Genomic DNA, 22,106 nt, shown 5'->3' with positions numbered 1-22,106 from the left:
TCTCTTTCTTTTTCTTCACAATTCGGGAATTCTCGGAAATCCAGGATTTGTTATGAACGATCTTTCATACTTATATGCTGTTGTTGAACAAAAATAATAGATTACGAGGAGAAATTCCTCGATATCTGTGTATCATCTTTCACATAATGACGTCACGGTGTTGTTTTGGGCATGAAAGAATGAAAGTTTACGATTTGTCAAATGGAATGATGCAAACGATCTGCTTGCAAGTTCTGCATTAACAGAGGTTCTTAATGTCTGACGTATTGGATAATTTGCACTTGCGACTTTGCAATTGCTTTTCTAAATTACAAGCTTTTACTTTCAAAGGAAATTTTAAATTTATAGCCTACTTAAAAATTCTGTCATAACGGTAAATGCTTGCTTTGCATTTTTATACGGTATGTAACATTATATTGTCTACTTACATGTAACTTCCTTTTGGCATGGACCGTTTTGTCCCATCATGCATCTTGCTCCTCTGTCATTTTTTTTAATGAATTGCTTACGAGCTTTTAGAGTGATGATGTTAATTTTCTTGCTTCATTCTTTTCCTTCAATGCTAATAGGACTATGGAAATATAAAACTCTGTGTATGTTTTATAAAGAAAAACGCCGCCACATTGTGTGTTGTTCTTTTTTGTGTTTGCAAAATGTTTTTTCACATTCACAGTGAAAAAGTGAATTCTTAGTTTCTTCTAATGGAATGCATTTCGACAATTTTTCGTTAAAGAATAAACACATTGTTAATGAAACTATACATGGTGTTGGGCATAAGCGAAAATCTAATTTCCAAACACTATAGGGGAACAATCCTCCTAACCTCCCTCCCCCATCCCTTTACCATTTGCTTCACGAAGTACATCAGCATTTCTGGATCTTCGCCTGTTTGTGTTCAGCAATCGTCTCTCGTTTGATAAAGGTAGCCGCGGGCTTATTCAACATCTTCAGGATCACAATTAAGGAAAACAAATAAGTTTGTGAAATGCAAATGCATCACGACAAACTAAAGGAACAATAAAAGATCAATTTGTTTCTTTCTTTATGTGATGCTAGCCATATATAAGTATTACAGTTCTTTTTATTTCTTTACCTATGTATACATTAAGAATTGTTAACAATGTTTATTAAATGTCAATAAAACCAACAAAGATTAATTAATCGATTACGAACTTAGGGAAACAGAAAACAATTTGTGAAAGAAAGAGAACAAAAATGAACGGTCTCGATGAACAGGAATTCCTTGCAGAGCAATCGTGAGTTATTTCCAACAGCCGCTTTAGGAGCCCGACCTCCGCCAGGGGTAAACTGACCTCCTTTATAGAACGTCTCTCCACTTGAGTTTGACGATATAGAACTGGTGCTTGGACTGGGAGTCATATAGCAGCCTCCTGCAGGAGCCGACCTCCGCCAGGGGTAAACTGACCTCCTTTATAGAACTTCTCTCCACTTGAGTTTGACGATCTAGAACTGGTGCTTGGACTGGGAGTCATATAGCAGCCTCCTGGAGGAGCCCGACCTCCGCCAGGGGTAAACTGACCTCCTTTATAGAACTTTAAGCCAACATTAGATGGTGGTGTACTAGGAGCTCATGATACTAGGGCTCATAATACTAGGGCTCATGGATATGTTTCTCGAGGAAATGCTTGTATCCATGTAGCTTCTAGTATGTATAGCAGCTTGTCCTGAAGATAATAGATAAAAAAGATAATTAGACATGCTGTACATCATAAAGGACTAATTGCCAAAACTGTTGCCAATATAAAGATCTCTTTATACCTTGAAATATACTTAGGTTCTAAACGGTCGAGTTTTATTCTTATAACTATAGTATTACCACATACACAAACCTTACTACGTCAATTTACGTTGCATCGGTGTTTTGATGCTGCATAAGCATAATTTGCAAACTGCATGAGAAATGTTAATTCATTGTGTGTTATAAATTATTAGTGTTGACTCATGACTTGTGTTAATTTATGACGTACGTGTATCAAGTCAAATACAACTCTACAAACTTACTCTCCGCTTCCAATTTATGCATTTGTTCTTTTGCTTTGATTGTTTCATTGATTCTATTAGAAAGCATTTCTTTCAGCTTTTTCAGATCCTCGTCGACAATAGTCTCTGGTATCCAAACTAAATTGCTTGTTTTTTTTTTATAATCGCTGATCAATGTATCGGTCATAGTAGTCTTAAAATACTGTGACATCTCTTGGCTCGTTTTGTATCCTTTTCTTAACTCATTTTCCATTGCTGATCTGAAATCATCTCCTGCTTTTATAAGAATTTCTCTTTCTTTGGCTTCTCTGGATTGAATAGCAAGCTGGTTTTCTTTTCTCTTTGAATCGAGCTCGCGATCAGCAAAATTTTCTAAATTCTCAAGCACGTCATCTTTATACATTTGCTCGAGGTCAACTTTATCAGTACTTTTTCTGAATTCGTCAAGAAGTGAATTCCTTTTTTGAGACAGTGTTTCCTCGATTCCACTTTTTACTGGAACATGGATATCTTTAAAGGCTTTGATAAGACTTTCCTCAAATTGCCGTTTTGCCTCGTCAACTACTCCCCGTTGAAGTTGAGTAATCACGGATTTTACATGAACAATATCTCCGTCCTTCATTTCTTTAACAAATTTCTCAAGCAGAAATTCTGCATTTTTTGCATTGACAACGACAGTGCCAAAGCGTCGTGGTTCACTTACTTCATCCATTATCACACCATTGAGTTCATTCAGAGCTTCTTTGAATTCTGGTGATGTGGAATCGATGTGAAGCTCGCGTAGGTCCTCGCTGGCGCTGGGAAAAACAGACGTTGATGCTTTCAAAGGAAGAGCAATTTCTTACGCAGTTGGTTTCGTTCTTTTACTTTTCGCCACGTTTGTTTTCTTCATCAAAATTATAGCAAATGCTTCATCCTTTGTGCCTAAAAGCAGCAAAATATACAAGTTACAATCATAGCAACAGTAAATTTTAAGAAAAATGAGCATATTATATACACTTGCATTTCACGAGTTACTTAACAAAGTTTACCGTCATAATGAAAATCACGTAAAACGATATGCAAATGTCCAATTTCACAGTGTCCTCTTTAAAATTATTTGACGACGCTATTTCCAACTTCCACTAGAATTGCAAGTTCGTTTAAGATTTGATTCTTCTGCAAGCCACCTTTCCAGTTGAATAGTATAACTTTAGAGAGCAAGATAATCGGAGGTCCAAAGTGCATATCACTGTCTATGTCTTCGTCTCCTTGTCCTTCTGTGTCCACAAAAAAAGCTCCACCTCCATTTTCAACTTCCTTCATAATGCCTGCAACTTGAACACCCTTTGTGCACACATCTATTGCATCAGCTGTATCAAAAACGCTGTTGCCAATTATGCAATTCATTAGAAAGGACTTTCCCTGTCTAGCTGGTCCAAGAATCGTCACGAAATTAAGAAATTTCCGTAAAGCAACAGCTGAATATTGCAACAGCTGTAGCGCAGAGACTTTGAGGTTCTCGCCATTTCGCTTAATCCAAGGGAAACTTTTACCCGAATCCTTTATTCTATATATAAAAATAAATAAATCGAACGTTTAAAAAATAAGTGTTCAGTTATTTACGGTGGCTCACAAGGGACACCACACAAAATAATAAGAATCATACAAAATAAAGATATTAATACATACACAAAATACATCACGCACATACAAAATAGAAATACATACACAAAATACATTATACACAAACAAAATAAAAATATACACACAAAATATATTATACACACACAAAACAAAAATACACACACAAAATACATTATACACACACAAAATAAAAATATACACACAAAATAAAAATACACACACAATATATGGTCACGGGCGCTTGCAGTGTCGGATAGCTGAATACTATCAATTTATTATTAGGTTGTAATCAGATATGTGTAATTGTGATTTTAACATGTGGTCGACTAGTACTTGTCGTCGTACTTAACGAGGCATGAGGTAGAGCATTTCTGTGTGTACTTCTAAGTAAAATATGATAACGCCAGTTTGAACAGTGAGTAACATTGAACTTAGTGGGAAGGGGTTATTTGACATATTCCAATAATTACACAGTAAAATTTCTGGAAACTATTGGGTTTCAGTTCGTTTTGCATGAAAGCATCAAGCATGCTTTTATTTCCACATTTACTTTCTTTCATTTTTTCAGAAATTATTACTATTATTGGCTGAAGTCTATTCTGCCCGTAGAATTATTGAATTTGGAAGAATCACGCATATGAAATATACAGTGTAATGTACGTAACGTAGTTACTTTCTCTTTTAAATAAGAGTTTTATCATCTCATTCATCTGATTGCTGTAGTATACAGCAGGGATTATTGTAAAACATTTATGAAACAAAATAAAAATTTAAGTCTTACCTTATTGAATCCAAATTCATATTTATGGTCTTTAAAAGAGCGTTTTCTATGCACTATGTGTAAACGTTTGGGTTAGTAGTTGATTGTTGTATCTCCAAAGGGGTTTGCTATAACCCGGGCGATGATCGGGGACGCGTCTATTAGCTTTGTGGTCAGCGGCAGGAACCTTTACATAATAATCGCTAATAAGTACAATATGTTCCTTGTATAAAATTCCATAACATAAATCAAGACAAAGTATATAGCACAGTGCCCACATTGTATTATATGTTCATTTGTCTTTTACAATGCTTGTTTTCGTATTGACATAGAATCTTCATTGATGACCAATCATTTCTCTCTTTCTTTTTCTTCACAATTCGGGAATTCTCGGAAATCCGGGATTTGTTATGAACGATCTTTCATACTTATATGCTGTTGTTGGACAATAATAATAGATTACAAGGAGAAATTCCTCGATATTTGTGTATCATCTTTCACAGAATGACGTCACGGTGTTGTTTTGGGCATGAAAGAATGAAAATTCACGATTTCTCAAATGGAATGGTGCAAACGATCTGCTTGCAATTTCTGCATTAACAGAGGTTCTTGATGTCTGACTTATTGGATAATTTGCACTTGCGACTTTGCAATTGCTTTTCTAAATTACATGCTTTACTTTCAAATGATATTTTAAATTCATAGCCTATTTAAAAATTCTGTCATAACGGTAAATGCATGCTTTGCATTTTTATACGGTATGTAACACTATCTTGTCTACTAACATGTAACTTCCTTCTGGCATGGACCTTTTTGTCCCATCATGCATCTTGCTCCTCTGTCATTTTTTTAATGAAATGCTTAGGAGCTTTTAGAGCGATGATGTTAATTTTCTTGCTTCATTCTTCTCCTTCAACGATAATAGAACTATGGAAATATAAAACTCTGTGTATGTTTTATAAAGAAAAACACCGCCACATTGTGTACTGTTTTTTTTTGCAAAATGTTTTTTCACATTCACAGTGAAAAAGTGAATTCTTAGTTTCTTCTAATGGAATGCTTTTCGACAATTTTTCGTCAAAGAATAAACACATTGTTAATGAAACTATACATGGTGTTGGGTATAAACGAAAATCTAATTTTCAAACATTATAGGGGAACAATCCTCCTAACCTCCCTCCCCCATCCCTTCACCATTTGCTTCTCGGAGTACATCAGCATTTCTGGATCTTCTCCTGTTTGTGTTCAGCAATCGTCTCTCATTTGATAAAGGTAGCCACGGGCTTATTCAACATCTTCAGGATCACAATTAAGGAAAGCAAATAAGTTTGTGAAATGCAAATGCATCACGAGAAACTAAAGGAAATAGGTTAACAATAAAAGATCAATTTGTTTCTTTCTTTATGTGATGCTAGCCATATATAAGTATTTCAGTTCTTTTTATTTCTTTACCTATGTATACAGTAAGAATTGTTAACAATGTTTATTAAATGTTAATAAAACCAACAAAGATTAATTAATCGATTACGAGCTTATGGAAACAGAAAAAAATTTGTGAAAGAAAAGAGGAACAAAAAAAAACAGTATCGATGAACGGGAATTCCTTGCACAGCGATCGTGATTTATTTCCAACAGCCGCCTTTGGGAGCCCGACCTCCGCCAGGGGTAAACTGACCTCCTTTATAGAACCTCCCTCCACTTGAGTTTGACGATATAGAACTGGTGCCCGAACTGGGAGCCATATAGCAGCCTCCTGCAGGAGCCCGACCTCCACCGGGGGTAAACTGACCTCCTTTATAGAACGTGCCTTTACTGGAGTTTGATGATCTAGAACTGGTACTTAAACTAGGATCCATATAGCAGCCTCCTGCAGGAGCCCGACCTCCGCCAGGGGTAAACTGACCTCCTTTATAGAACGTCCCTCCACTTGAGTTTGACGATCTAGAGCTGGTGCCTGAACTGGGAGCAATATAGCAGCCTCCTGCAGGAGACCGACCTCCGCCAGGGGTAAACTGACCTCCTTTATAGAACTTTAAGCCAACATTAGATGGTGGTGTTCTAGGGCTCGTGGTGAAAGGAGATGTATGCTGAGGTAGTGGTGTCTCAACATTAAATGGTGGTGTTCTAGGGCGCGTGGTGAAAAGAGATGTATGCTGAGGTAGTGGTGTCTCAACATTAAATGATGATGTTCTAGGGCTCGTGGTGAAAGGAGATGTATGCTGAGGTAGTGGTGTCTCAACATTAAATGATGGTGTACTAGGGCTCATGGGATATGTTTCTGGAGGAAGTGCTTGTGTATCCATGTAGCTTCTAATAGCATGTATAGCTTGTCCTGAAGATAATAGATAAAAAGATATTTAGACATGCTGTACATCATAAAGGACAAATTGCCAAAACTGTTGCCAATATAAAGAGCTCTTTATACCTTGAAATATACTTAGGTTCTAAACCGTCGAGTTTTATTCTTATAACTATAGTATTACCACATACACAAACCTTACTACGTCAATTTACATTGCATCGGTGTTTTGATGCTGCATAAGCATAATTTGCAAACTGCATGAGGAATGTTAACTCATTGTGTGTTATAAATTATTAGTGTTGACTCATGACTTGTGTTAATTTATGACGTACGTGTATCAAGTCAAATACAACTCTACAAACTTACTCTCCACTTCCAATTTATGCATTTCTGCAGATAGCACTTTCATTTCTGCAAATTCTTCTTGTTGTTTTGCTTTGATTTTTTCATCAATTCTAATAGAAACCATTTCTTTCAGCTTTTGCAGATCCTTGTTGACAATCTCTGGTATCCAATCTAGTTTGCTTGTTATTTTTGTATAATCGCTGATCAATGTATCGGTCATAGTCTTAAAATACTGTGACATCTCTTGGCTCGTTTTGTATCCTTTTCTTAACTCATTTTCCATTGCTGATCTGAAATCATCTCCTGCTTTTATAAGAATTTCTCTTTCTTTGGCTTCTCTGGATTGAATAGCAAGCTGGTTTTCTTTTCTCTTTAAATCGATCTCGCGATCAGCAAAATTTTCTAAATCCTCAAGTACGTCATCTTTATACATTTGCTCGAGGTCAACTTTATCAGTATTTTTTCTGAATTCGTCAAGAAGTGAGTCCCTTTTTTGAGATAGTGTTTTCTCGATTCCACTTTTTACTGGAACGTGGATATCTTTAAAGGCTTTGATAAGACTTTCCTCGAAATCCCGTTTTGCCTCGTCAACTACTCCCCGTTGAAGTTGAGTAATCACGGATTTTACATGAACAATATCTCCGTCCTTCATTTCTTTAACAAATTTTTTAAGCAGAAATTCTGCGTTTTCTGCATTGACAACAACAGTGCCAAAGCGTCGTGGTTCACTTACTTCATCCATTATCACACCATTGAGTTCATTCAGAGCTTCTTTGAATTCTGGTGATGTGGAATCGATGTGAAGCTCGCGTAGGTCCTCGCTTGGCGCTGGGAAAAAACAGACGTTGATGCTTTCAAAGGAAGAGAGCAATTTCTTACGCAGTTGGTTTCGTTCTTTTACTTTTTCGCCACGTTTGTTTTCTTCATCAAAAATTATAGCGAATGCTTCATCCTTTGTGCCTAAAGAAAGCAGCAAAATATACAAGTTACAATCATATAGCAAACAGTAAATTTTAAGAAAATGAGCATATTATATACACTTGCATTTCACGAGTTACTTAACAAAGTTTACCGTCATAATGAAAATCACGTAAAACGATATGCAAATGTCCAAATTTCACAGTGTCCTCTTTAAAATTCATTGACGACACGCTATTTCCAACTTCCACTAGAATTGCAAGTTCGTTTAAGATTTGATTCTTCTGCAAGCCACCTTTCCAGTTGAATAGTATAACTTTAGAGAGCAAGATAATCGGAGTCAAAAGTGTCGTATCACTGTCTATGTCTTCGTCTCCTTGTCCTTCTGTGTCCACAAAAAAAGCTCCACCTCCATTTTCAACTTCCTTCATAATGCCTGCAACTTGAACACCCTTTGTGCACACATCTATTGCATCAGCTGCATCAAAAACGCTGCAGCCAATTATGCAATTCATTAGAAAAGACTTTCCCTGTCTAGCTGGTCCAAGAATCGTCACGAAATTAAGAAATTTCCGTGAAGCAACAGCTGAAAATTGCAACAGCTGTAGCGCAGAGATTTTAAGGTTCTCACCATTTCGCTTAATCCAAGGGAAACTTTTACCCAAATCCTTTTTTCTATATATAAAAATAAATAAATTGAACGTTTAAAAATAGGTGTTCAGTTATTCAATCAATGTCTTATCGCTAGAGCATTTCTGTCTGTACTTCTAAGTAAAATATGATAATGCCAGTTTGGACAATGAGTAACATTGAACTTAGTGGAAAGTAGTTAGTTGACATATTCCATCAATTACACAGTAAATTTTCTTGAAGCTATTGGGCTTCAGTTTGTTATGCATGAAAGCATCGTAATGCTTTTATTTCCTCATTTACTTTCTTTCATTTTTTCAGAAATTATTATTATTATTGGCTGAAGTCTATTCTGCCGTAGAATTATTGAATTTGGAAGAATCACGCATATAAAATATACAGTGTAACGTACGTAACTTCTTCTTTTAAATAAGAGTTTTATCATCTCATTCATCTGATTGCTGTAGTATACAGCGGGGTTTATTGTAAAACATTTATGAAACAAAATAAAAATTTAAGTCTTACCTTTTTAACCCCAAATTTAGATTTCTTTTCCCAACTGATTTTGCATTCATATTTATGGTCTTTAAATGAGCGTTTTCTGTACACTATGTTTAAGCGTTTGGGTTAGTAGATGATAGTTGTATCCAAATGACCTGCTGTCTGATTACAATTAATATTAATGTATGCAAGAATTCCGACTTCCAGAGGAACAAATTGCAAGGCAAGCTATAAAATTGGAAAAAAACCAGATCAAATCTTGGACAACCGAAGTACTAAAATTTTTCGTTTTTCTATCCTACGCCAGAAGCCAATCGTTTGCTTTTTCTTTGACTCCAGACTTCTATAATCTAGCAAAAAATGATACGCGACATACCTTAGCAACGTATGTTCTTCCTGTAGAAACATTTGTGTCATAAAAAGAAAAGACGATGGTAGCAAACGTTCTAAACTCGTGATATAAAGTAAAATTTAAATCAAATTAAAATTTTTCAATTGTAGCACAAGTTGCTACCATTTGCTAAGCTATGTGGAAAAATACAACTCTTTCAGGACACGCCTACTTTGCAATTGCTGAATGTTGTATTTAGACTTTGTAAGGCAATTATTTACATGTTTGTAAATGTAGATCGTCCAGTTTGGTATAGTCCTGAGGACTGTTTTTGTTGTTGTTGACTGACGTTTTGACAACCTTAGTGGTAGTCATCTTCAGAGTCAAATGGCAATTATTTACAATAAACATACGTCCTTTAAAATAGTAAGTAGTACTTAGAAATTTTTTTTTGTAAGTCATGCGGAAATTTAAAATACATTTCGTTGTATAAATTCAGCTGGTTTGCATAATTACATATTTATTATCATATAATCCATTGACACTACGTACATGTACATAGTTCAGTGGCTATTTATAAAATTTGAACATTATCGTTAATATACTTGTTTTGTTCACCAAAATTTTTTAATCTACAAAGTTTTCATTTGTAATGGGATATCATATTATAAGTATAGAACCTTTAGTACAACTTACTGGACTTGAAGGACCTGTTATTCGGCTTTTAACGGGAATTTTTATAGGTAAGAAGCTGTAAGCAATTATTGTTGAAGTTGCAGACAGATCTATTGTAAAATCATCTCATTGTCTTTTGTATCTTTCTATAGCTTATCCTCTTGCTTTGATATACAGTTTAACACTGTATAAAAAGATCCCACTTTGCAGGTACTGTTAAACTTATGTTAAAACGTGCATTTGCAGATTTCATAAAGCTGGATCATCTATTAAACCATCAAAGTATATAAATGTTTTATAAATTTAATAGTACTGCAAAACAACGGACTTTTTTGTCTGTTTTATTTTTGCTGCATACTACATTTCCCCTATTTTTGGTGAAATGTCACAGTTTTTGGCTTTTTTGTAGCATGTTTCTTTTACAGTGTGTGGATTATTACTTGCAGTATTTTTGTACGGTATGTCTAACAATGTTCAATTTTATATGCATTAGTTCAAGAAGAAAATAACTGGTAGTTTCTTTTTCCACCACAGGTCTCGAAGGATTCCACACGCTAGTTGCGATCATTGTGCAATACATGATTATACAAGTGATTGGACCAAATTATGTGATGGTGTTAATTAGTTTTGTTTTTCAAATGGTATGTTGGTCTTTTGCAGTTTTTTATATGTGATGTTGATACAAAACTGTATCCTTGTAATGTGTATGCTGATGGTTGTATGTATAATGTATTATTTCCAGGCATATTTGGTTATTGGTTATATAGTCTATTCCACTGAAAGCTATGATATTGACTGGACTGTTGCACAGTGCATTTTGACTTTGCGCTTGATTGGTAGGCAATGTTAAATTTGAAAAAGTTGCATGTCATCATAAGTTTGTGAATAAATTTGTCAATTTATAATTTTTGAAGGAGTTGCTTGGGACAGGTATATGATGGTGCTCAAGACATGGTGTGTATTTAAATATTTTTTTTTGTCCATTAATTTTATATTTGCAATGAGAACAAAATATTTTCAGTAAAAATGTTGCTTGTTGTAGGAAAAACTTCCAAATGATAACAAAGAAACTGCTTTAAGTACATCTCCAGGATTACTCGAGGTACAAAATCATCAAAATATTTTGCTTAATGGCAGGAAGGTTGTAAGAATAAGAGTTTATTTGCTTGCATGTTTTTGTGTAAACTTGTGGTAATCAAGAAATTTCAAATATGTCAGATTAGTTGCACATAATGCATGCTATAATTTTTTAAATTTTGTAAATTTGACTTGAAACTGATCATGTTTCACTGTGGGAAATTCTTTTATTATTTTGACAGATGATGGGTCATACATATTTTTTTGGATCATTTGTAGTTGGACCACAGGTATATTGATGGTTGACAATGACCACAGTAATAAATTATCTTTTTATCATGTTTATGCATTTCGTATCATTTTTTCTTTAAGTTTCCTATGTCAAGATATCTTGCATTTGTTAAAGGAACTTTAGTTCCTCCAGAACTTGATCAACCATCTGTGAAGTTAGTAGAGATATTTCTTGTGTAGAAAAAGCTACATAACATTGTCCAAAATGCCCCAGTGATGTTGAATGTTGACATGTTTCTTTTGATGAAAACACAATCCAACGCATTCTAACATAACTCTTACATTATTTTATGTAATCTTATTAGCAGTTCAAAGCTTTTGGTATATATTTAGGATCAATAAAGGTTTACTGCGTTTAGCTGCTGGTGTTGTCTATCTTAGTGTACATGCTGTGCTGGAAACTCAATTTAACAATGACTTTTTGATTTCAAAAGAGTTTGAGGTAATTTTCTTATATTGTATTATGAAGCTCTTTAAAAATCATACTTTGTTGGTTTTCATGTCTTAACATAGCTTTATAAACAGTTCTTGAGTTAAAGCGAGTTTTATAAAATCTTTGTAGATCTGGTCATTATTGAGAAAATTGTTGTACATCACTGTATGGGGTAAAATATTGTTGTGTAAATATATTGCAGTTTGGCTGATTGCAGTAAGTATATACATACTTTATTAACATCATTTAATTGTTTTTGGAAGTTGAAAGTTGCAATTCTACGTGTCTCGTCTTTATTAACATCATTTAATTGTTTTGGAAGTTGAAAGTTGCAATTCTACGTGTCTCGTCTTTATTAACATCATTTAATTGTTTTTGGAAGTTGAAAGTTGCAATTCTACGTGTCTCGTCTTTGTTAACATCATTTAATTGTTTTTGGAAGTTGAAAGTTGCAATTCTACGTGTCTCGTCGTCACTCAACTATCGTTAAAACCATTTTATTTTTTATTTATGTAGTGATTTATGTTCTTCATTTCATATGTAGGAAGGCAGTTGTATTATGACAGGATTATCATATAATGGGAAGACAGAAACAGGCGAAGCTCGCTGGGATGCATTGAAAAATTTTAAAATTACAATCCACGAAACTGCAATTACATTACAGGTATTTCAAACTGAAGCGTTGATGTTGCAACTTTGACAACTGCAAAATAGCTTATGGAGTTTTTCGTTGGATTTTCACATAAATTAAGATCAGTTTTCGTTACACATATACATCTTATCAAGTTCATACCTTGACTACGTATTTTTTTTCAGGGTGTAATTGACTCGTTCAATGTGAACACAAATCTATGGATGAGCAAGTTAGATATAGTTTCTTTTTGCTATAAATTTACGTCAATTTAAGATTCTTGTAATACCATCAAATTTAGAAGTAGCGTCTTGTACTAGTATAATATGCATTTGGAAAACATCGTTGACATGTTTTGTAAGTTTTGATCGTCCACTTTATTTGCAACTTTAGATACGTTTTTAAAAGGCTGAGGTTTCTTGGGAACAAGACAGTCTCGCACATGACAACATTGTTATTCTTGGCAGTTTGGCATGGAATATATATTGGATATTTTATTAATTTTATTTTTGAGTATTTCTATGTAAATGCTGAAAGACAGGTTTGTACTTGATAAAAGTTGTTTTCTGCAGTTTTTTAATGCCATGCAGATTGATGTTTTCTAATATTATTCATCGAGATGTACGTAAAATTTTTATTCGCCAGTTTGTTTTCTCAAAATCAACATTTGACGAGTTTTTTTTGATGAAACACAAAACGTTAGCATGAAATATAGGTAGACAATTAAATCATTGCTAGTTGACTTGTTTTCACTGTCGATTTGGTGTCAAAAAATTACCAGCAAATTTTAACAGGAGACTCATTGCAGGTTTAAAGGCCTCTGTAAGCAACATTTTTCCTTGATTTTATAAATAGTTTCACTCCATGCTGGCACCGTTTGAGGAAAGAATAGACCCCAAAGGATTGTTGTTCAAGATTCGTTGGATTACCATGTATTTTGTCAAAACTTTAATACTTTCCTATTGTCTGGTAGCCTTTTCTCTCCTATCATGGAGCAAAGTTTATCAGGTAAAGTACTGAATGTCACATGTAGTTTTTTTTGAAAGAAAAACACAATTTCACGGTCTCATATTTTTAGGTTTATAGCACAACATATTTCGTCCCACATCTTATTTTGATCGCTTGGATTGTATTCTATCAATTTGTTTACCCGTCTCTGCGATCACCACAAAAGAAGAAAGATTAAAGAAGATAGAGTCTGTGTATTTTATGTTTTAACATGTTAGCGTATTTTTATTTTTATCGATTTTTCATCCATTTAAAACATTTTTCCCTCCGAATCAAAGACTTTTAATCAAGTTGAGAGAACGTTTCTTTTATGTATATTATAATACTATAATGTTATATATACATTTTAAAAATGTAATAAATTTATTCTGTAAAATATTGACTATAGTGGATAGTATTCCTAAATAATTCCAATTCTCTGTCAGATACAGCAGTCAGCCCTGACTTGCGCCAAGGCCATACTCATATGACCATACTGCTATGTCAAGTGACCAGCGGTTATCCACCTAACACGTGTTATGCAATGATGAACGATATTTTATCATACATATAAAATTACATGAAAGGAGACACGAAAATGTCTTGGTTATTTGGTTTAAACAGGCAAACACCTACCTCAAACAACCCACCACCGTACCCTCCTGCTTCTGGTGGAAATGATCAAGGAAATAACTCTGGTGGCAACTCTGACAGCGATGGCGCTGGAGTGGATGACGGTAAAGGGGGAAAGTCACCTGTGTGGGCTAACTTTGATCCCACAGGTCTTGAACGTGCAGCACAAGCAGCAAGAGAGTTAGATAGGTCCAGTAAGTACAAGTTTTTGTTCATTTTGTACAGAATTTGTTATGCAAATAGGACAAGAAATCTATGACTTTACTACTTGTTGTAGCAATTTGGTTTTTACAATTCTATTATTGTTTTTAGAACATTCTAAAGATGCCCTGGATTTGGCCCAAGTTCAAGAGACAACCAAACAATTAGAAAAACAGGAAAAAATAAAGGTTTGCTATCACGAGTAAATATTGCTATCATATAAATGAATGGTATTGCATAGTTATAGGAGTACTTCAATCAGTGTATTTATCATTATGATATGAAAAGATAGCAGTTATTCAGGAATGATATACCTGATAGTATCATGGCTGCAAAATGACTAAGTCCTAATGTTTTATCAAAAAAAGAAGGAAAATTTGATGTTAGTTAAGAACTAAAAGCTATGCCTACTTCAACTGAAAGAACATTTGACTCATAAATATATTTGCATATTGGAGAAACACTAGTAAATGTACTAGAGAGGGATTTATAAGAGTTTTCAACTTTAAAGCAGGTACTTAATTTATCTTTTATTCACTGTGTAGATCATCACTTTTGTTATGTATCATAACAATCATTGCAAAAACACTATTTAGACTTCATTGACAGAGGCATGTGATTATTTATAAAATTTCTGATTCTATTTTTTAAGGAATATGAATTGGGAATCAAGCAAATAGACATTGAAAGGATGCGAGCAGAGCAAGAAGAAAGGAGAAAAACCTTGGCAGAAGAAGCAAAACACCATCAACAAGTATTTATTACCAATGATTTATCATTTATCTCTATTACTTTGTGAACAATGACACTACTTTATTATGCTTTCTTTCCGAATTCCTTTCAATAACACGGGGGGTTGCAAACATCCCTTAAAGTTAATCTATGAACAGGCTGTATGTGGCTAGTCAGGCTTAAATTCAACACTTGGATGGTTTCTGACAAAAAGCCTGAGAGTAACTGATTTGTTAACAAACACTAAACAGTAATTCTTTCTTTTTGTAAATAATGATTAGTTTTTTTTTGTCTTATCAACAGAAAGCACAATATCAAGATCAACTTGCAAGAAAACGTTATGAAGATCAGCTATTGCAACAGGTTGGCCAATGAAATGTGATTAAAATTTGTTTATATTTGACCATCAATTGGTATTATACATAATCCAGCGTAGTGTTAACGATGAAAACTTAAAGAGGCAGGAAGAATCTGTGAAGAAACAAGAAGCTTTGCGGAAAAGTATAAGGCAAATTAAAGTTAACTTTTAAATGGTCATTGATAAAATAGTTTAAATGTTTGTTTAAGAAACCATTGAATATGAAGCTCAACTGAAACATGAGAATGATATGAAACGTCTTCAAGCAGAATTGAAAGGAAAGTAGGTATCTTAGCTAGTTTGAAAATTAATTCTTTTAAACGACGAGCTTGCAAGCAATAAAATTACACTGTTGTTTCTCAAGAGCTAAAATTGAACGTGAAAATCGAGACATTCGTTTGGAGCAAATAAAAGTTGAAGCTTCAGAACGAAGGCAGACAGTACTGGAGTCAATAAAGTAGGTTCAGAAGAATTTTTTATTTGTAGAAAGATGATTCTTATGTAACAGTAATACATATAATTCAGGACGGCAGGAAGCGTTTTGGGAACTGGTATCAATACATTTATTTCTGATTGGGATCGAGTTACTAGCGCAGTAAGTAGAAAAAGACATAATGCCATTTGGTTTTTTGCGTTGAAGTCAATTTCTGTTACTTCTGTATAGGCAGCCGGAATTACTTTGTTTGCGTTGGGTATATATGCTGCTAGACAAGCAACTGGTGTCGTTGGGAGGTACATACCTATATATGTCGTGCAATTTAGTGATCTTGTTAGGTTCATCCGTTGTTGCCAAAAAAAATTGATGGTAGATATCCAACTCAATCCTTTTGCCAGATATATTGAAGCAAGATTAGGCAAACCTTCATTAATTCGCGAAACTTCAAGATTAACCGTCGTTGGTGCCGTTCGACATCCAATAATGGTTTGGAAATGTTTGCAATGAATTAAATAAAATAAACCTTTTCAAAAGCAGAAAATCATGTTAATGCCTGATTATATTTTTGTATTTTTTATTTAGATGGTAAAAAGATGGCTTACGAGACCACAAGACACTATGCAAGGAATAATACTACAGGTTTTTATTGTTGATTTTAAAAATGTTGAAAGTGAACATAAAATTTACTTAGTCGATGTAGATCGTCTAGTTTAGAGAGTCCTGAGAAGGACTGTTGATGTTGAACAACCTTAGCGGTAGTCATCTTTAGAGTCGAGAAAAGTTACTTAATGTTTGATCTTCATGTTCAATGTTTTATTCAGTCATCATTGGAAAAGAGACTTCAAGAAATTTCTCGTGCTACAGCGAATACAAAACGTAATGGAGGAGTTTATCGTAATCTATTGTTTTATGGTCCTCCTGGTACCGGAAAGACAATGTTTGCTAAGGTTTGTGATTTGTATTCTTTAATCAATTTGTATTTTCTAATAACTATGTTTTAGAGTTTGGCAAAGCATTCTGGTATGGATTATGCTATCATGACGGGGTGATATTGCTCCAATGGGAAGGAAGGCGTAACGGCAATACATAAAGTATTTGATTGGTCATCGAGCAGCAGTAAAGGTGTCTTACTTTTGTCGATGAAGCTGATGCATTCTAAGAAAACGTAGTACGGTAAGTTGATAAAATGTCATTATATGATCACTTTATACCTTGATCACCGTAAGTGAATAAACAATGCTACATGTAGGAAAGTATCAGTGAAGATATGAGAAGTACTCTGAACGCATTTTTATACAGAACTGGTGAAGCATCCAGAAGGTAATGTTTCTACTTTGAGGATTTAAATAAACATATTTATACGGTTGGCTTAAAGTCAAAATAACAGTAGTTGTATGAACTTTTGTAGTATTCTTGGATGTTCTCGTTTATTTTATGAGAGGAATTCTCGTAAACAAAAAGACAAATATCGACAACAAGACAACAACTGGTTATTTACCCAAAATTTATAAGTTTTATAACGAGTCAAAGTTATTAAGTCAATGGATGTTTGCCTCATGATACATGAAGCAAAATGAGAATTAATTTAGAAAGGAAATGAATGGATGAAACATTTTATGGTTGATTCAAAATGAAGTGTTTTTTTTCAAACTTTCACTATGATTCAGAGTTTTATGTTTGTGTCTTACGTCCCTTAAGCCTGAGGAGACGTTTATTTTAAAGCACATATAACGTTTCAGATTCATGCTGGTGCTTGCTAGTAACCAACCAGATCAGTTTGACTGGGCCATTAATGATCGCTTGGATGAAATGGTCAAATTTACTCTTCCGTCTACAGACGAACGTGAACGATTGGTGCGAAAATATTTTGAGGAATATGTTTTAAATTGTGCCACAAGTGGACGGAAATCTCGGTAAGTTGACATTATGAACAATTTTACATGAAAATTGAAACTTTTAAAACTTTGATTTTTCTTTCAAATAAAGGCGACTTAAAATTGACAACTTTGATTTCAACTCTATATGTCGATCGATTGCTGAAAGAACAGCAGGGCTGTCGGGTCGAGAGATAGCAAAACTGGCTGTTTCCTGGCAGGTGTGTTGTACGTGTGTGTTTACCTTAAAAATTGTAATTTTTCATTTGTGTTTTGAAAAATGACCTTAAGTTGACAATGGAGTTGGTGGTCCCTTTTAGGCCAGTGCTTTTGGCTCTAAAGATGGTGTATTAACAGAAGCCATGATGGAAGAGCGTCTACAGGAATCTATAGCACAACATGGACAAAAAGTTGATTGGCAAAAAGGAGACGTTATTTCGCTTACGAACCTCATGATAAAGGGTTCAAAACCTGTTCCATAATTGTTTACCATTGACATTGAGAATGGAGAGAGAAGTATTCGATAATATGACTGGCACAATATTGTGTAACTGTTCACCAATTGTGCTAACCAAATAGTGAATGCAATGATAGAGAAAATTTGTCTGTTATGTTGTCTAATTAAATCAATATTCTTTCCATTTATGTGACTTAAATTTGTTACCAAGCCTTTCATGAAATCATCATAGATCATTAAAATTCCTTTGATGTCATTTAGCAGAAGGGGACTTTCCCATGGCAGACTTTCGTAGAATCCTTACGAAGAGACGTGCATTTCGACTATTTTAGGGTTATATATGAGAATACATTGTGACGTAGCCAGCCCATTTTATTTCTCTGACTACGTAAGTTTTCGTTGATGCATCACAGGGAAAACACTAAATTTCAGTCGTGAATCTTATGTGAAGACGATACGTTAAAACCTTGTTTATCGAGTGACATTAGCACAAGAGAGCACAAAGCAAAGCATTTTCTGCAAACGCTGGAGGAAACAAAACAACAGAGCTTTTCTTTTCAGTTTGCTTTTGTTTCACTTTACTCTTATGTCAAGTTGCTTTGCTAGTGCTCATGTCTATGTCAATCTATGTGTCTGACGCTTCATTGAATTCTTTTGTATTTTGTTTTGTCTTTTGGCTTATGTTGCTAGTGAAAACTCGGCTTGAACCTGAATATGTATAAAAAGACTCGGGAAAGTCAGCTGCGTATACAAGTACTATATATATTTTTTTTTCTATTGGAATATAAAACTCATTTTATATTAAGAGCAATGAACGATCAAGGAATTGATGATTGGTATGAAGAATTTAAGAATTTAACAACTTTTACTGAGTCGTGAGCAAAATAATTGTTTGGATCATTTTCACTGTACTCGTATTATATTTAAATGAAACATTGTTAGTCATCTTCAACTTTCTTCCTGGTGATCCACACTCGTTTTCCATACGTTTCGAAGTACATAACGCTTCCTTTATTTGATAGGCCGAATAAACTTTATTATTTAATGATTTCATGTAACGAGGTAGAACAATAGACAATTGTCATTTGTATTTTAGGTATATTTAATGGAGAGCATTTTTTTAGCAACACGATTCTTGTTGTTTTAGAGAATTAGATTTGATAGACGTCAAGTAATTTGTTCAAGTACGAACAATGGATGTGAAAAGTCGTAAGAAGCATATATAATGATATGCATAACACCATGTAAAGATATTACTCATTTCAAGGTTTTGGCATTTATGAACTACGAGGCGTCAAGGTAAATACATGTTGATATTACAAGACTTCATGTGAGCAATAACTATATTAACGATTCAAAAACTTTGGTTGTATAAAGGTAAGTTGGTGTCTTCACTGCAGCAAACTACAGTTAACGACAAGAATAGTTAAAGAACAGCAAAATTTCGAGTTCTTCAAATTTGTCAGTTGATGGAATTCTGCATTTGCTTAACTATCAGGCAACAATCATGTCCATTCGCTGGAGGAAGGCATTTCTATGACGTCTACAACTAAGGAGAACCCAAATAAATTTTGAAAATTGCGTTAAAGTCATTGACGGTAAGGAAAAGAATCAAATTTCTAAATCTGTTGATAGTTTTGAAGCATTTCTCGATGAGATGATGTGAATATTAGGTTAATTATGCATGTCGTGGAGCTGGACACTTTCAGCCGTTAAGGTTAACAATCAAACTTCACAACAACAATAGCAATAAATGAAAAACCAGTCAGGTGCAAGAACAATCATTGTTATAAAGACAGAAAATTTTGTACTGTAGGATTAATCTGTTAGTTTATGCATGCATAATAACGAATAAGTAAGAACATTAATTCCACTTATAAATCTGCCTAGACTAAATTTGAACAGAAACAGCAGCAGCAAGTGCAAGGGCAAGGATAAATGGGCGAGACCACGTTAACGTTTATGTTGAAAGAATTATTCGGTCACTGGAAGGGAGTTTCAACGTGGCTGAACGTAAATTAACCTATCAAAGCGAAATTACTACGAGTTAACGACGTCTACCAGACACACCAAATATTAAATGGATATACCGGACGTAATCTAAGCATTTGATAAGCAAACAGTTTGTACTGAAGCTATGGAATTGAGTGATAGCAAAACGCAACAAACAAGAGCGCTGTGAAGACTGTGCAGATTGGTTTCTTACAACATCCTATGTCCTCAACACAATGTTTAAAGATTATATGGCTGCGTTGTCAAATATGCGGTGATATGTTATAAGTATCATAAAGCATTGAAATGTTGGATATGACTCGTGAAATCGACATTCCTAAAGAATACACCTCAAAATCGGGACGATAGGAAAATTCATTTCCTATGTATATTATATAAAAGCTAAAAGAAGACAAGTTATAGGCTGCTTTAAAGCCTTCACCAACGTCAATCCAGAAATATGTCATCCTCATATTTTACTACGACAAGAGCCATTGGAGTAATAAAGCTAATATCAACAGCAGCCGCTAAATGAAATCTGTATAGCTTAGCCATAAGAAAACGTGCTTTTGAAGAAGACTTACTTGTCTGTCTTTTCAAAAGAAGACATAAGTAATAGATATTTTACTAATGTATTACCAAACTAACATTAATATAAATGTATTTATTTGTACTATTCTTTCCTCTTTATATCTTACTCGATCACGAATATGATTTTGGTTTGTTGTTTTGTCTTTAGCTGTAAGTGTTCTGCTATAATTTTGATTCGAGACCTTAAATGGTCTATTTTTTGCATTAATTACTTCTAGGTAGGAGTGGTACTTTAAAATGACCAGGTGTCTTCAACGAACTCTCTGGTCTAGTGGATAGACACAACCTTTCGAGTTGAGAGTGGAGGTTCGAACCCTGTCTGGAATAAGATGTAACTATGCTAAGGATGAATAAGAATAGGAAAACAAGGAAATAGTGCTGGTTAATAGAACAAAATGGGATTTCTATTACTAAACTTTTCGAGAATGGAATGCGACACTTAGTATAAATTCAGAAAAAAGCTCTCTCGATGAAGAGCGAAAAGAAAAAAGATAGGATCCCATGCAAAAGCCACTCTTAAAAACTAAGTCTTTGCTCAAATTTTTATGACTCCTGTGATCAGGGAGTTATTTTTAAATTTTGAAAAGTCAGGAAACCCAAGAGCAAACAGAACGCTAATCATCCCTTTCTTACTTCCAGGCACTTGTTCCTCAGTTCGACTTTCTGTCTTCCACATCCGCCGCGTACACCTGCCAAGTGTGTTGGCAGAGGGCGAACAAGGATCTTGTGCACCGGAGGTCATTGATGTCGAACTAAACGCCCAACATCGGCCAGTTGAGGCTAACCGCTCATCATCGAAAGCTCTAGGTTTTGGAGTATTTGTTAAATTTTTCAAGTGAAGCGAAGCGAAAGGAGAAGGTCTTGAACCTTAGATGGTCTTGAACCCGAGAAGGTGAGAGCACTGCACCTGCATCTTTACCACTCGGCCAGAAGGATGAATTGGAAAACCGGCTAAAACGTGTCAAGTGCTTCTGACAAAACAACATTGCCTTCATTTCTCTCGAGTCTCACATTTTATACTGTGTTTAACTTGTACTTCGTCGTTATCATTGCAAAGGTGAAGAAAGGGACTTACTACGCATTTTGGCTGTCCAACTCAAACATTGCTGGAGAATAAATGTTATAATTGAATGGAGGAAGATTAATAAAGTATGCACAATGTCAGACATTGCCATGTGGTAAATCAAAACAACAACGCGCATGTTCGTAGTCAATTTAATGGCGCTGGGAGTTTCTAACTTGTCTGTTCAAAGTTAAATAACATATTTTTTACCATCCTGCATGATAATATTGTAATGGTTTCTACAAAGCGTATGGTTCCTAC

The 22,106-nt window shown here is 34.5% G+C and overlaps 2 protein-coding genes and 1 long non-coding RNA gene across 4 annotated transcripts; 2 read left to right on the top strand and 1 right to left on the bottom strand.

The window, feature by feature from the left end:
- Positions 1 to 1,025: 1,025 nt before the first annotated feature.
- LOC124444914 lies at positions 1,026 to 9,228 on the bottom strand. 2 transcript variants are annotated; one of them, XM_046995605.1, is made up of 5 exons: positions 9,108 to 9,225; positions 8,107 to 8,627; positions 7,056 to 7,994; positions 6,450 to 6,719; positions 1,026 to 1,585 (listed from the first exon to the last, which is right to left on the bottom strand). In XM_046995605.1, the coding sequence occupies exons 1-5, from the start codon at positions 9,155 to 9,157 to the stop codon at positions 1,377 to 1,379; spliced, it is 1,989 nt and encodes a 662-aa protein (XP_046851561.1). In that variant the 5' UTR covers positions 9,158 to 9,225; the 3' UTR covers positions 1,026 to 1,376. The 2 variants fall into 2 exon arrangements, with proteins under 2 accessions (XP_046851561.1, XP_046851562.1); XM_046995606.1 differs by lacking the exon at positions 1,026 to 1,585 and adding an exon at positions 5,776 to 6,125 and having other exon boundaries at positions 6,378 to 6,719; positions 9,108 to 9,228.
- Positions 9,229 to 10,018: 790 nt separating this feature from the next.
- LOC124444311 lies at positions 10,019 to 11,044 on the top strand. The gene is made up of 6 exons (XR_006947936.1): positions 10,019 to 10,157; positions 10,242 to 10,299; positions 10,499 to 10,547; positions 10,624 to 10,730; positions 10,832 to 10,925; positions 11,004 to 11,044. It is a non-coding gene; the product is annotated as an uncharacterized LOC124444311 (long non-coding RNA).
- A 2,659-nt stretch (positions 11,045 to 13,703) lies between these two features.
- Positions 13,704 to 18,383, top strand: LOC124444310 (ATPase family AAA domain-containing protein 3-like). Its single transcript, XM_046994893.1, is given in 19 exon segments — positions 13,704 to 14,335; positions 14,454 to 14,530; positions 14,995 to 15,096; positions 15,378 to 15,437; positions 15,506 to 15,575; positions 15,642 to 15,714; positions 15,797 to 15,889; positions 15,958 to 16,027; positions 16,097 to 16,164; positions 16,267 to 16,354; positions 16,451 to 16,507; positions 16,690 to 16,815; positions 16,870 to 16,996; positions 16,999 to 17,022; positions 17,025 to 17,041; positions 17,118 to 17,188; positions 17,608 to 17,781; positions 17,855 to 17,963; positions 18,063 to 18,383. Coding segments are annotated over 19 exon segments (1,815 nt in total). The 5' UTR covers positions 13,704 to 14,088; the 3' UTR covers positions 18,225 to 18,383.
- The last annotated feature ends 3,723 nt before the right edge of the window (positions 18,384 to 22,106 follow it).

Source organism: Xenia sp. Carnegie-2017, unplaced genomic scaffold, assembly GCF_021976095.1.
Source record: "Xenia sp. Carnegie-2017 unplaced genomic scaffold, XeniaSp_v1 HiC_scaffold_21, whole genome shotgun sequence".
In the NCBI taxonomy this organism is placed as follows: domain Eukaryota; kingdom Metazoa; phylum Cnidaria; class Anthozoa; order Malacalcyonacea; family Xeniidae; genus Xenia; species Xenia sp. Carnegie-2017.
This window is presented reverse-complemented; position numbering and strand designations above follow the sequence as displayed.